Source organism: Vanessa atalanta, chromosome 16 (genome assembly GCF_905147765.1).
Source record: "Vanessa atalanta chromosome 16, ilVanAtal1.2, whole genome shotgun sequence".
NCBI classification, from domain to species: Eukaryota; Metazoa; Arthropoda; class Insecta; order Lepidoptera; family Nymphalidae; genus Vanessa; species Vanessa atalanta.
In genome coordinates this window covers 2,802,553-2,818,103 of record NC_061886.1, presented here as the reverse complement: position 1 = coordinate 2,818,103, position 15,551 = coordinate 2,802,553, and the positions used below count along the sequence as shown (strand labels likewise).

General features: G+C 32.6%; 4 protein-coding genes across 4 annotated transcripts; 3 read left to right on the top strand and 1 right to left on the bottom strand.

Annotated features, from left to right (window-relative positions):
• Positions 1–718: 718 nt before the first annotated feature.
• LOC125069952 lies at positions 719–4,884 on the top strand. Its single transcript, XM_047679580.1, has 6 exons — positions 719–774; positions 2,226–2,419; positions 2,637–2,806; positions 4,207–4,297; positions 4,378–4,551; positions 4,628–4,884. The coding sequence occupies exons 1-6, from the start codon at positions 753–755 to the stop codon at positions 4,772–4,774; spliced, it is 798 nt and encodes a 265-aa protein (XP_047535536.1). The 5' UTR covers positions 719–752; the 3' UTR covers positions 4,775–4,884.
• Positions 4,871–5,572, top strand: LOC125069953. Its single transcript, XM_047679582.1, has one exon. The coding sequence runs from the start codon at positions 4,963–4,965 to the stop codon at positions 5,473–5,475; it is 513 nt and encodes a 170-aa protein (XP_047535538.1). The 5' UTR covers positions 4,871–4,962; the 3' UTR covers positions 5,476–5,572.
• A 133-nt stretch (positions 5,573–5,705) lies between these two features.
• Positions 5,706–8,462, bottom strand: LOC125069951 (X-ray repair cross-complementing protein 5-like). The gene is made up of 3 exons (XM_047679579.1): positions 8,059–8,462; positions 7,799–7,954; positions 5,706–7,677 (listed from the first exon to the last, which is right to left on the bottom strand). The coding sequence occupies exons 1-3, from the start codon at positions 8,350–8,352 to the stop codon at positions 6,004–6,006; spliced, it is 2,124 nt and encodes a 707-aa protein (XP_047535535.1). The 5' UTR covers positions 8,353–8,462; the 3' UTR covers positions 5,706–6,003.
• Positions 8,463–8,987: 525 nt separating this feature from the next.
• LOC125070036 (2-phosphoxylose phosphatase 1) lies at positions 8,988–15,137 on the top strand. Its single transcript, XM_047679707.1, has 7 exons — positions 8,988–9,203; positions 9,518–9,664; positions 9,903–10,041; positions 10,370–10,530; positions 11,096–11,170; positions 11,580–11,736; positions 12,610–15,137. Exons 1-7 carry the CDS (start codon positions 9,125–9,127, stop codon positions 13,772–13,774), a joined length of 1,923 nt encoding a protein of 640 aa, XP_047535663.1. The 5' UTR covers positions 8,988–9,124; the 3' UTR covers positions 13,775–15,137.
• The last annotated feature ends 414 nt before the right edge of the window (positions 15,138–15,551 follow it).

Genomic DNA, 15,551 nt, shown 5'->3' with positions numbered 1-15,551 from the left:
GATTTTAACCAATTATTTCTTATAAAATGATAAATAAATTTATTTTTTTATTTATTTTTATGTCGATGAAAATAATAATTTGTATTATCAACGATTGGATTGGTCCCCTAGGTACTTCTAGGTTGGTATGTGTTTTATATTTGACGTTACAGAGGTTGAACTTATTATATTAATGGATAACTGTAGTGTAACCGCATATATTTAATGACAACTACTTTTTTTTTCTTTTGAAACTTAAATGTCATAACAAAGTCACATAACAGTAATTGAATAAGTTTACGAGATTTAAATCATATTATTGTTAATTATTTTGTACTATTTACAAAACCTTTTCTAAAACAAAAATTTTAATATGGAAGGTATGTAATGGAAAAGTTACTTTTTCAACGTGAATGTGACTAAATATTGTTAATTTATATCCGTTTTAATATTTTGAATTGATTTTAATTCAATTACATCAATGCTCCTCATAAGGATATGAGCAAATATGTGGTAATCAGTGAATTTGCCTTCAATTCGAAATTAAAGTTCGGTTCTCACTTGTGCCAGTTAATAATTTTTATTTTTACCTAATTGTTTACAAATACTTGGAAACTTTAGAATATGAATAAAATGCCAAATTAAACAGAAGATAATTTAAAATATGTTTATGAATTTGGACTAATGTAATTAATGTTTTCAGATCTTTCTTTTTTTTACTTCAAATTTTAAAGTAATTGCTCGAATTAACGAAAAAAAAAATAATAAGCAAAATGACCTGGGACGTAACGTTGGGTAAGGTCCCTTGTTTCGATTATTTTTCTTGACCTTCTATTTATTTTCATGACCTTCGCTTTTATTGATTTCGTCCAATTAAATGTCATAACAAAAATTGTTAACTAACGGATTTGCGTTACATTAACCACACACAAAAAATAAACAAGGATAGATCATTAGATGACATATTTTATTAGAATGATTTATAAAAATAAATGCTACAATATCATCAAACATTAAAGCAAAATCAATAAAACTGTGGTAAGGAATATTATGAATAATATAAAACTAAAAACCTTTGTCTATTTAATTTAAAAACTACTACTGACTAACGGAACGATTGACTAAATCAGTGCAATCAACATGAAATTTCTAGTAGGTAACTCTTAACTTACTTTTAGTAAAAACAATAGAAAAGTAACTAAAGTTTGTTTATGATTTGGTCATTTTTTCGTAATTGTTAACTAGGTGCTAGGCATCTGCTTATAAATAAAAGTTAATTTTATCAGAAACTTGTATTTAGGGGATGAAAATTTGCTATGTGTAACCAACCCGTATTTAAGTATGCTCCAAACCTTCTCTTCAAAAAGAAGAGTAAGTCGTAGCCCAGCAGCGAGACAATTACAGGCTATTAATGTAATTGATACTGTTGGAACGGAAATAAAAAAAAAATATTTTATAAAGTACGTGAATGAACTATTTATTGGCCGCTAAAGAGGGTACCATCTTTTTAGCAAAGATGTAAAGCAGGTCTTGTTGTCCTGCTTTACATCTTTTACAAGATTTTAGAAAAGTTGTATAGTGCATATATATATATATATATATATATGTATGACAATCTTTTACGGAAACCTAGTGAGATAATCATGAATGAGTGGATTAACGTTTAAATCATATTGAATATTTTTTGTCCTGATCGAAAAAGTATACATCCTACTGAAACGAGCGTGCGACCCAATAAACCGTAATAGTCAGATTTGTCATATTTTTTTATTGTCGCTAACATCACGAAAGCCTTTACCGATTCATTCGACTGTCAGTTGTTCAGTGAACTTTAAGCGATCATGCAGCGACCTTACCGACGTCGGTATCTGCGACCGAATAATATGCACGAAGCGTTTCATGGCGGTAAAAATACACATATTATTTGAATGATTTTATGGTTACAAAATCAAATATTTTGAAATATATGATTTTGTACATAAACTTTTGAATTCTATAACTATCGTATAGATATATTCGTTAGTATAAGAAAGATTAAAATTGGTTGTGTAGTTTCTGAAAAAAAAACCGCACACATGCGATCGTTCAGAGAAGGCCTTTCTTCAAGTCAAAATATGCCTCAGATTTTTATAGGCCAACTCTATGTAAACAATTTACATTATAAACTTTGAATTTGTGTGTAATATCTAAAACTTAATTACATTACGATATATGGATATAAAACTTCCATTTGAATTTATTAACAGATTTTGAGTATGTGGTAACTAAGAAGATACCACCTCGTATATGTTTTGGCACGGGTCTCGATCGTGAAGTGTTACCAATAAAAGGACCTTTGTTGAGTCCTTTTATGAGGCGTAATGCGCCTGAAGTGAAACCGAACTTGGGTCCTGGCTCTTACGACGATAAACGTGACGCCTTCTACGACCTCACGCACAGGGTAGGGATATTAAAATCAAATTTACTTTTTTTTTTATTTTTTAAAATAACTCAGCTAAGTAGTAGTAGTGCCGTGCTAGAAATCTTAATTTTTTGTCAATAACCATAATAATAATAAGGTGATCTGTCGAAATTAAAAAGTTTTCCGTTGTTTAATTAAGTAGTATATTCAATAAGAAAAAAATATATAGGTATATTTTTAACTTATATTTATTTAGATTTACAGCAAATGTTATTATGGACCAAAATCACCCAGATGGAAGGTAAAACATGAGTATCAGCCACCTCCACGAGAACCTGAGCAAATGAAGGCTCTACCTCTAAATTGTGCACCTTTTAATTCCACTTCAAGGAGGAAACCGTTATTTAAATCCGGCGAGTTTCCGGCGTAAGTTGTGTATAGTTCATTTATGGCATGTATGGTGTATAATTCATTTGACATGCAAAGTCCATCAGAAATAAAAATTATAATTATGAAATATAAGCAAAGAGGCCACCAAAAGAATATTCAATTTATTATATATATTGGTTTTGTCTACGATTCGCCATTAAAATGAAGTATTATTTTTCGACACGTCGCGTGTGTTGGATAGTGGGCAGATGTTAGGGATAAAATGTACCCTATGTCCTATTTCAAAATATAATCTGTCTCTATGCCGACTATTATTATAATTTCATTAAGATCCGTTCAGCCTTTCGGTCGAAATCATCCATCCAAACTTTCGCATTAATAATGTAAGATTTTAAAACCTTGTCTGTGGACCTTTTTTAACCAAGGTAGTGTAATAAAAACCAGATTTTAATTTATTTCCCTTGCCAATTCTTCAATCCTTATTTTCGTGGCTTTGACTCTTCAAAAATTAGTCTAGGGGGTTAGTGAGTCTCTCTACTCTCTAGTAGAGAGACTCACTAACCCTAACCTAACCACTGACAAGATTGTGAATGCTTTGGTTGAAAAGGTGGAAAAAATCGAATAACAAAAAGAAAGATCGCCCATCGCCCATAGACATTGGCGCTTCAAGACATATTAACCATTAATTAAATCACCAATACGCCACCAACATTGAGGGCTAAAATGTTAGTCCCTCGTGCCTGTAGTTGCACTTCCTTACTCACCCTTACAAACTGAAACAAATATGCTAAGTATTGTTTATGGGCGGAAGTTTTTCTGGGTAGGTACGACCTACCCAAACCAGGTCCAGATCTGCACAAAGTCCTACCACCAAATTAAGAGTGTTTTCGTTACAATAGTAGACTACTACTCACGACATTACACACTACGACAGTCCTTAATAAATCATAGGTACTATATTGAAGAAATTTAAAGATTTGAGAATATGTATATTTTCATGTTATACGGTCAATATACAATTACATTATGCTGTTCAGTAGTTGTGGATTACCCTATGATAGAGCTTTGTACAAGCTGTCAAAAAACCATATTTGAACTGCTGTCTCAGGCACAAGAGACAACATTTTATAGATAGCAGGTTCACGGCGCATTGATTGTATATGTCATTATTATTACTAACCAAGTATTCATTTGTAGCTTGAAAACCAAAAATAGTATATAAAAATATCATCATTTAAGCAAGATTTTACCATACCCAAGTATATATTCGAAAATATTTACAATGCTGGCTGCCACATTGGGGCTACTGTAGTATAAAAATAATATGTTTTTAGTATACTAAATATCTACCAATTACTTGAAAACTTAACTAAAATAACAAATTATATTTAAGGGAAAACTAAATTGAAATTAAAAAGAATTTTAATTTCTTATAGACCATGTGACTATTGTCCAGAATATAAGAAAAGACAGATGAAATTCGCCTATAGTTTCTCAGGTAAAAAGGTTTTAAGATGCGCCGTCGAGGTAAGGATCCAAATTATAGTAAAGGGCTAAAGATGAAACTGGGTACATTTATCTATAATATTTTTTTCACTTCTTCACAGATAAAATGTGTTCCGTATAATTTGGATGCCTGTGGTTTTTGCGGGTGCTCTTGTTCGGCACAGGGAGACTATTGGCATTATGAAAACAGAATATTTCTGTGTAGAAAACATTATTCAAGATTGTTTAAGAATTGTTTAGCTAAATTTCAAGGCGCAAAGTTGGCTGAATTTAAGGTAATTTTATATAATAATGTATAAAAATTATGTATTATTACTTTTATATACCTACTAATATTATTATTTATTTCAGTCGGTGAGAGATTGTTTCTTTGCACATGCACATAATAGTTGCAAAGCTGCTTTGAAAATTATGAAAGTTGAAGAAATCGAAAAGAAACTTCGAAAGGAAGCCTATCTTGACTTATATTTTCCACAACGCAGATTTTGTAACAATTAATTTCAATATTAATATATGTATTTTAATTTAGTATTTTGACCATGATACATTTTTTGTACTAGCAATTTTATTTTTATACAAGCTTGCAACATTGTAATCATCAATCATCTGACTGCGACAACAAGTGCCCTCTGTCCTTATTTATTATTTATTTTGATAACGAATCAATATTTTCATAAATTGCAATCATGAAACTAGATTCGAACAATAAGATGATTAATGGTGATAGTGGTGCTGAAACACCCGACGATGTTGTCGATCCGCGGCAAAACGCTGAAGATATTATTGATGAGATACTCGCAGAATTCACAGAGTCTAGATCACCTGATGCTATCAGGAATGGGATGAATGGAAATGGTATACCAGAGAATCTTTTTAACATTATACAGCCGCCGCGGACTCGAACACCAGCGAACTCTTTCTCGGAAAACGCTACGATCGACGACATCGATCCGTCGTCGGACCTCGGCACTTCCATCCGCAATAAATGCCTAGAGCTTGAGGAAATCCTTCAAAGCCTCAAATCACGGCTTAACCACGTCGTACTTGATGAAAATATTGTGCTTAGTCCTGAAGCAAATTCGATGGAAGCCGAACTTGAACATGATCTGGATACAGACTGCCAGGAGGATCTTTCTTTGCAAGAGTTCCTTGAACTTTTACATTCACAAAATAAAATAGCCCCCAGTGGCGTACAATGATTATTGAGACCATTTTTAATTGTAAGATAAAAAGAATTTATTGTGTGCAAATTTGAGATTAGACCATATTATGAAATTATTAAATGTTTAGACTTAATTGGTTGTTTTGTTTTGAAAACAATAAAAGAAACCGTAATAGTGGTATAAATTATTTATTCAAACTTAACAGTACTTAGTGCCTAATAATGTTAATAATGTGTTTAGTTATACCTATTACATTAATAACAATTATTTAATATTAATTTGTGTTGTTTTGATAGCTTAAAGCCAGTTAAATGACAATGGATCATAAAAAGAGAATAACAGAATAATATAATTAAAATTATAAACAGTATTTCCTTGAATTATAATAAAAATATTTATCAACAGTTTGACAATAATTTCAATAGACAATATTAAAAATTTTGGAAAATGCTAAATCAAAAAGATTATTTTGAGATTGAATATAATACACTAATGCACTTAATTAAATTTAACATGAAAATAAAAAATACAAAAAGAAAACATATTAAAAAATAAATTACAACTTTACATATTATCAAAAAGATCATTAACTTCTGAACTTATGGTGACTTCAGTTAGCTCGGGTACTGTATCATTTTCATACAACTGACTTTCATCAAATGTATCAGATTCCATGTTACTCAAACTATTCTCACTTTTTAAAATATAATTTAGTTTCTTTTCATTTACCATACTGATATTATCATTTCTACTACGATCTATTAATTCCACTCGGAAATTTTTAAGCCAGTTGTTGTAATGTGAAGGTTCTGTATTGACACATTCATTTCTAAAATGAGATATTACATCCAATGCCTTCGAAAAGTTACCATCAATGTTTCCATATACCATACTTTCAATAGTTTCTATCATTTGAGGAACAAGATCTTTAATATCAATGCCATCTCTTTTTAGGGCATCAAAATCATTTATTGCATTCTGTGTTCCTATTTTTGTTATTGGACCAGATTTCTTTACACTATTAATGTCTATTATTGGAAGATTGTCCATAGCTGCAGCATATGTTGTAGATGTGGATGGTTTGTCAAACTGATCTATATCCATTGCTTGATAAGTTTTCTTTTTTTCTCTTTTCTTAATTTCAACTTTATTTAAGACAAATAAGCTTTTTAATTTGTCTAATTGATGTTTTCTTCTCTTTTCTATCAATGGTGGTACTTTGAACAGCATTGTTATATCATCCCTTGGTGGTGGTAGAGGTTTGTCTGGATTCATGGCTCTAAAGGCGATACAATCTAAAACATATTGTGCAGAAGGACTAACCATCTTAGCAATTGGGAATGCTTCGGTGTCATCAAATTCTGTGTCCTCATATGCTTTGGTCAGATCCATATTTTTAATTAATTCCTTGAATGCATTAACTTGTTCATCAGTGCATGTATATTTTTTTAATTCTGTTTTTGGAAATGCCATGTTTTTTATTTCCTCTTTGAAACAAATGCCAATCATGGAAAGACAAACATAGTTATCGGAATCAATAACAGGCATGAGAGCATACATTTTAGGTGCATTTCCATTATTATAAACTCTTCTTACTATACCTACTAATTTCAATTCCAACAGACATTCAACTAAACATCTGACAGCATATTGTGCTTTTTTATCACCTTTTCGTCCAAAAACATATGACAATCCATCGCCATTTAAACACTGCCAAGTTATATTTGATGCATTTGTAAATCCATATACTGTTAAAGATTTTGGTCCAGAATCATAGAGCATACCCTTATCAAAATCAGTAAATGGAATAACTTGTTGCCCGTATAGATAACCCTTGATGTTTTTGTCGGAATCAACTACCATTTGGTTTTCTGTATTTATAAAAACCTTACTTTTTTCTATATACTCTGTATTGCTTTTAGAATTTGTAACTGGATCTTTTATAGCAGTAGTCCATTTTTTGATAACTGGTTCATCTTTGATTCTTATGTATGTGGAGATTGGGATTTTTATATTTGGTCCAATACTCAAATCTACATTCCAGGGCATAGTGTTGACAGCTTTTTTTTTATGAAAAAGTAAGTACCTCATAGTGAATTCGAATGTAGCCGTGACCCCATTAGTACCTTCTACAAATTGTTTTGCTAATTCAAATTCACTGTTTTTGTTTTCATCATCATATATATCTGGGCCAATGATGTCTACTTGAAATCCTTCCTCTCGAAAGCCACATACAGCCTGAAAACAGTTCCTTATTAGAATAACTATTTTGTAATTAAATAATATTTAGCATTTATTATTGTACAATAAGTGTCATTTAGCATACAATAAGGTATGAAGTATAAATTAAGTATTATACCTGTTCCAGTTCACTGGTATCAACATCTGATGGTTCCAGGAAGTTAGTCATCAACATTATCTGTTTATTAACAATTTTGAGAGCAGTAACGCCATTTTTAAAATGATCGACAGCTACTAATAGTGCATCAAACCAGTTTCCCTTAGATTTGGATGGCTGTAAATGATTTAAAAAAATATTAAATGTAGCATATTAAATTAATATTAATATCAAAAGTAGTATTAGATGTAAGTAGTGAATGTGGTGGTGAAATAGCAAACCTTATCTGGTAAGTCTCGTATCATTTGCCAAGTTGGATACTGTAAATCCGAATGCACTTCTATATGTCGACAACTTCCTGATTCTGATAAATTATTTTTCGTTTTCTTCGATCCTAATAAGATAATACCCAGCAAATTCTTCCCTTGGCTTATTACTTTTCTTTCTATTATACGTATTGCACATTCTCTCGCTTTTTCAAAGAAGCTTTTCCCGTTCTTCTCTTCTGGATCAGAGACATTTTTACCTATATCTATAATAATCACGGTGCCATTGTCTATTTTTGAGGGAGCCATTATTAAGTAAACAAAACAATTAATGATAACAATTTACAATATAGTATATACACTTGAACAAGTTTGAACAAGTTTTGAATTTATGACGTACGACGCGGTACGAACTCCGGGTGGTATTTGTCAATGTCAAAGTCATGTCAACTGTCAAAAATATATTTATTTTTATTAATGTTAACAAATATTATTTCAATATGGAAGAAAGAGTAACTTATTTATTGTATGAAATTCCAAAGACTAAAATAGCAGAATATCTAATTTAAACTTGAAAAATAAAATTACTTTGCAATAAATTAAAATAAAGATTTTATCATTCAAATTATACTAGTTCAGTAGTTAATCTTTTGGTATGCTGTGTATAACTATTTTAATTACCTGTTAGGATATTGTTAATTCTAATTCAATTCAATTAAATAATATCTTGTATTTGTAGCATATAAAGTAAGCTTAAAATAAATTGCCAGAATCGCGTTACCGTATGACACCGTATTCCTTTGAAGTTTCTAGATACGGCAGCGCTATTTATTTAATACGTTTTGAGGGACCCTTTTCTACACGTAAACAATACTCCTTACCTCACACTTATACAGTACCTTTTTTGACAGTGACACAGTAACAAATGACAATATGACAACGATTTGTTGATCAATATTGCCGTTAAATGTTTTATAGAGCTTAAATTAAAATGTCCAATCATAAAACTCTAAGTATTTGTTATCTCCGAATACAATAGAAATGCTTCTTTGTCATATGAGTACTGTGCTCTATATATGAAATGATGAAGTTTTCATTTCAACACAGAGCCTTTTATTGTTACCTTGGTATGAGTGTGTGGATATTTTTCCTGATAACTGGTAAGTAGTATCAAAAAAGGCAATTTTTAAAATTCGATCGAAATAAATTTATAAAAATTCTCATTTATTTGTTGATAACCACTCTCTTCTTGTTGCTCTTCTAAAATTAAACTTTAATAATACTTGTTTAGGAATACTAAATAAAAAAACAATTCGCTTTTTTTAATAAATTTAATTGTTTACTGAAATTTATAACATTCGCTTTTGTGATATTGTTTATTGAATTTATTTAAATAACTGTGTTTATACTGTTACAAAAGATTATACTACAACTAGAAGACTATTTTATATCAATAGAATTAAATTCTTTGCAGTTGTATACAAGTATATGTCAGTTGGGGAAGAAACAGTTGCCCTGAAGGTTACACAAAACGAGTATGTATCAAAAACTGACTCAAAATATAGGAAATTATTTCTCCGAGCATGCAATCCACCAGACAGCATTGTTAGAGGATCCGAAGGTAGATTGTATATTCTGTTATCAGCCAAAAATGGAATATGTTAAATATGTTATCATTTTTATTATACCTTGAAATCCAATCTGTTATTAATTTACTTATATGGTCTATAAATAATAAGGAACATTGTTGATGTAAGTAGAAGTTAATATTCCTGACAGTGTAAGTGTTTACCAACCACATGAGACACATTGTGTGTTTGGTAATGTTGGTAGTGTTGATAGTCTGCAACATTTTTTAGCTGCTGTGGACACTGACACATGGTTATTGCAAGGGGTGTTGGTTGTGACCAGACATGGAGACCGTGGCCCCCTTACACATCTCAGGGGAGGTGATAAATTACCATGCGATATGGTGCCTGTGTCTCCGATGCTCAAAAGGTATAGGCTTTTTTAAAGAATAAATTCTATATTCAAATCTTTACTGCTTTGAATATAGAATTTATTCTTTATTATTAATAAAATTTATCATTATTGTTACTTAAAATGTGTGTTCATTTTGTCATTCTGTTGCTACTTATTGGATTATGAGAGCGAGAGGAAAATAAGTGCATTGTTGTATGTACACTTGTCTCATTCTCCTTTGCAGTTGTCAATTTTCCATTGAGATTGACTGCTACGATTTAAATCATTCAGGAGGACATAGTATATTAAGAGTTATGACACCTAAACTTAGTACCAATAAATGTCTGGCTTTTGTATTTTTCAGTTACGAAGAGTTTGTGTTGAATGCAAGTGCATCTGGTCGAGCGTGGTGGGTCGCGGGCCCGGGGCCCTTCCACAACTTCCCCTCCCTGCCTCGAGCGGCCGCCACGCACTGCGCGCTCGGTCAGCTCACGCCGACTGGTGTTTTGCAGATGATCACCGTTGGTAAGAATCCATTGTATAGTAGAATTTAAATAATATTTTAACAAACAAATAATTTCAAGTGCTCTGGACAAACAAATAAAAAAATTATCCGAATCAGTTCATAAATTACGGAGTTCTGTGGTATGTTACCACAAAAAAATAAAAAAATAGAAAAATATGTAACCAAATTGATAACTTGCTTCTTTGAAATCTGATTAAAAAAAATACGGTTATGAAACGATTTTGCGTTAGAAACGTTTCAATCAAATCTTACTTGCAAAAATGTCGGTTGAGCCTCATAGTTAAAGCAGTCTGTCCAGTACACTATATCATATTACGACCTCTAAACACGAACTACAAATAACATATTAATAGCGTATCATGTCTGTGGAGAACGGTATTAATGATTGGAAAAATATTCTGGTCGAAAATTGTTAATTATTTGTAAGAGTTTATGCTATACATATATACTTGTATTTACATGTATTTTTATTACTTAATATCTACTAATCTCAAAAAAAATCTTTTATGTAAAAATTTTGCTTAGATCAATTTATAAGCAAAATAAATTTAACTTTATTTCTAGGTAATATCCTCAGAGAGGCATATGGTGATAAATTAGGTTCGGAATACATGGATTTGACAGGAAAACGTGAAACAGGTGAGTTAGTATTCGTTTATAAAAATAGATTAAAGCCATTATCCTGAATAAGTTTAAGCTCGGTTATGTATTGTCTGTTTTGTCCGTTACACATTTACGAATACATGAATCTCAAATAGATACACTACAATTTGTATAACTATATATATTTAAGAGTTTTTTTTTAAAAGAAGAGACCGCGACTCAGTTTTTCAAATTGAAATAATTGTTACCTAATTGATGCCTCTCATTCCTTCGGGCTGTAGTTGTATGTTAAGATGAGCAGTTTTATCGCTATAGAAGTATACTCAGAGAATTAGGAAAGCAATGGAACCGAACATTTACTCACGGAGGCGGTGTACGCCGATACTTAAAAATGTATCGGTGCGCCTACGCGAGTGCACTCCCCTGTAGACATGGCCCGGCACAGGCGGGCTGGCGCTGAGCACGCGCTACCGGCGCACGTTCCAGTCGGCGCAGGCGCTGGCGTGGGGCGCCACGCGGGCGGCGGCCGCGGCGCGCGAGGCGCACAGCGTCGCCTTCTGCTTCCGCCACTGCGCCTGCGCCGCGCTTCACAAGCTGGACAAGTACGACTGTCACTTGACCGACACGTAGCGAGACGTAGCGACACGTAGCGAGACGTAGCGAGCTGTCGGGCAGGGGGTATTCATTATTGGAACGAAGTTCATTTACGCAGAAATCGTCACGTAAAGAAAAAGCGTTATGACTCCAGGCTACCTTTCACTCTGTATTTAATATGATATAAACTTAGCTTTTATTATTGTTTATATTTACACAGAATTTCTAATAACAATTTTTCAATTCTGTCAATTATTCTCAATAGTTGTTAATTTATTTTATTTATACATAATATATAGCGAAATCAACTTCGTTCCAACATGCCCTACGTAATCCTCTCATTTCTTTATCCGCTCTCCTAACTCTTGATATGTAAAGTAAAAATATTTTCTATGTTGGGTACACCATACAACGACTCATACCAGTTACGAGCGACAGCTATAGAGCCGTAGGCGTTTGCTATGACTTGATACTTACGAGGTTGTACATTTTGTTTTTTTATAAATTATACAAACTCCTGGGGTCTTTCGTAAAAAAAATCGAGCAATCAAAACTGGAATTAATTCTGCAATTTTAAGTATATCTACATATATAAAGCTTCACTTACCTTTAAGAAGATTTTACTGATAAAATGGGTTCTAATAAATATTTTGGGCATATAGTTCATAAAACTAAAATAAAAGCTAAATAAGGTCCTATGCTGAGAATCCCTGAAAGATAAGACGTGGCAGAGGACCAAGAAGGTACAGAAAGATGAAAAGACAAGAAGAAGAGTTACTTTGTATGACTAGTTTAGCTACCAAAAGTTAATTTATTTTACTGTTCTGTGACTTGTGATCTTAATTCAAAAATTTATATATATATATATTTTTTATTTACAGAAAAATAAGTTTGCAAGCGAAAAGTCGCCTAGAATCTCATCCGGCCGTCAAGGAATTGATCAATAAACTATCCAAAGTTTTATTCGAATCTCAAGAGTACATAGACGCCGACGTGGTCAGAGACGCGCTCTTAGCGTACATGTGTCACGACGCGCCATTACCGTGCACGGAGAAACTCAGTAGATTGAAACCGAAGCGGTCACTTGCGAAGGGAAAGAGGAAATTGCGGTCCGAGAGCCTTCCAAACAGACACCTCTTAGACGTCGATATAGATACACTGAATATGGAATTGGATTACATAAACAATCAACTCGATTTCAACAACGAGATCGGGAGAAAAGCAAGAGATATTATCGGGAGGTACGATAAACAAAAAGCCCCCCTAGATTTTGACGCCCAAATGGAGAGAGAGAAGCTACTTTACTATCAACAGAGATACATGGACAATGCAGACTCTTACGATGACGTAGTTATCGTTAAGAAGAATTTAGACGCGGATTTCAATTTTCCAAACGACGCTCGAGAAACTGACTTCGACGAAGATTACAAGGAACCAACGCCTGAAAGCAAGGAGGAGTTTTGCATTAAGAAGGAACATGTCATGTCGGTTTTCGCTTATCTCGAATGGAGTTACAAACAAGAAGTTAAGAACATCCATAACAGACGACGAGGCCTTTTGATAGCGTACGGCTTGATACACAATATCGTCCAGAACATGATAAGAATTATATCAGAGAACCGACCCAAGTTCGTACTGTACTCGGGTCACGATAAAACCTTGCAAGCTTTAATATTAGCGCTGGGCCTCAATAGTTACCAGCACTACAACATACAGTACGCATCGAGAATGATATTCGAAGTATACAGGAAGAAGGATCTACGCGACGAGTTCAAGTTCACTAAAAGAAAAGCCGTCGCCCAAGATTTTTACTTCCGCGTCGTCTACAACGGCGATGATGTCACGAATAAACTTAGTTTCTGCCGGAGCCGTCAGAATATTGTGATGAAAGTGAACGATCCCATCGATGACGTCAAAACGTACAATACATATCTGTGTCCAATTGAAAATATCGTTCGTTTTATACACGATGACTTTTTTTCAGGTTTTAATGTTAGTAATTTTAAAGACGCATGCGCCACGTACGGTAGTTCGAAGCATGTCTGAAGACACCGTAGATTTTGTAACGTTTTTATTTATCTACAATTAATCATATCATCTAAAATTTTATATTTAAGATAATAGTGAAATGTAATTCATTGATGGAATTTAGATATTCTTTATATGAAAACTATTGATCTAATTAAATTATTTTAATCTGTAAATCATATCAAAGAACTGTTGGGGTATTCTGTAACAAGAAACTCGAAACTCACCGCAGAACACGCGCTTGAAATGTTAGATTGTGATATGCGACATTGACTATAATAATTAAAAAATATATATAAGTTATACACACACGTATCACTGCAAGTCGGTTGTCAATATTTCACGAGTGAGATACGAAGTGATTTTTTACAGAATAGGACTACTGATTCGGGGATAAAAGAACCAAAGAGTATTACTTAATATGAATATTTGAGGGTGATGCATTACTACGCCTAGACGTTGGCACTAAGAAAGGACCATCCCTTATCCACGTCGTCAAGGCGCCATGTTATGTTCCTTGTACACACATTACTTACACTGTGTTATACTTTCAAACTAAAACCGGAACGCGACCATACTAAGATTGCTGTTTGGTTATAGAATAAGTAATGTGTGGGTGGTATCTACCAAGATAAGCCTGCACCAGGTCCCACAACTTCCTAACTCAGGGCTGTTACTGGGGATTCCTAGATAAATCAAATTTTTGAAGCCTTGACTCTCGATTTATTAACCTCACAATGACCAACGAGGGAAATAAATATTACATCACATTTACACTTAAAATATTAATATGATTTACAATATTTTTAGTTTCGTAAAAAATAATTGATAAGATTCGCCATCATTAACTTATTTTTAAAGTACATATCGAACTTAAAAAAAATGGTAATACGTCACATTTTGGCACGTACTTACGTATTCCTTATTGAGATTGTATAGACTGATTATGTATTGAGATTTCATTTCAATATTTAATTTTATATTTAGAGTTAACACTACAGACATATCTATTAACTTTTATCTTAAGTAAATTTTTTGTGTGAAAATATGTTGCCATATAAAAATATCAACAGCTATTAAGAATAGGATTTACAAGCAACTTTAAATTTTTATAATTTAAATTAATTTATTATGTACTTAAGTGGTATGCGGATTTTCGATAACTACTAGATCTCAAATATTGATGTATTTTTATTTATTTATATGTATAATATTTGAATATGAAGAACGTATCTCATCTACTCCAAGGGCAGGAGTGAAGATAGATAAACCTTAGATATATACCCTATTCCAACTACAACTGGAAAAAAGCCAAATAAACAACGTTTGACAGCAAATTGACGCGATACCATTGGTCGAGAGCTTTATTGATCTATGATATTCACTATGGATTTGCAAAAAAATGGCGTTTTGAACGTCGACGAAACTGTTATAGGAATTTTGGAAGTAAAATTAAAGTGGAAATAAGTAGTTAAGTGCAATAGTGTTGTGCATAGCTGAGTTATCAGCAAATCGCATGAAATACTTAAATCTAAGATTTATTTATCTTTTCTCATACTTCCTTTGGAATAGGGAATACATATAATGCGATTTCCTTATAGCTCCCCTGTATTATGTACAACAAATAGTTCTTAATCAATCTTTACAAATATAACTGTCGGCTGACGTTGTCTTCCACTTATTTATATCAGGGGTGTTATGGATATGTAATTTCCGAGCTGTATATGGATACAGATATATAAATAATATTTTACCGGTTTTAGGTTCGTATCTGAAAGGTATCCGTAGCCGGCTT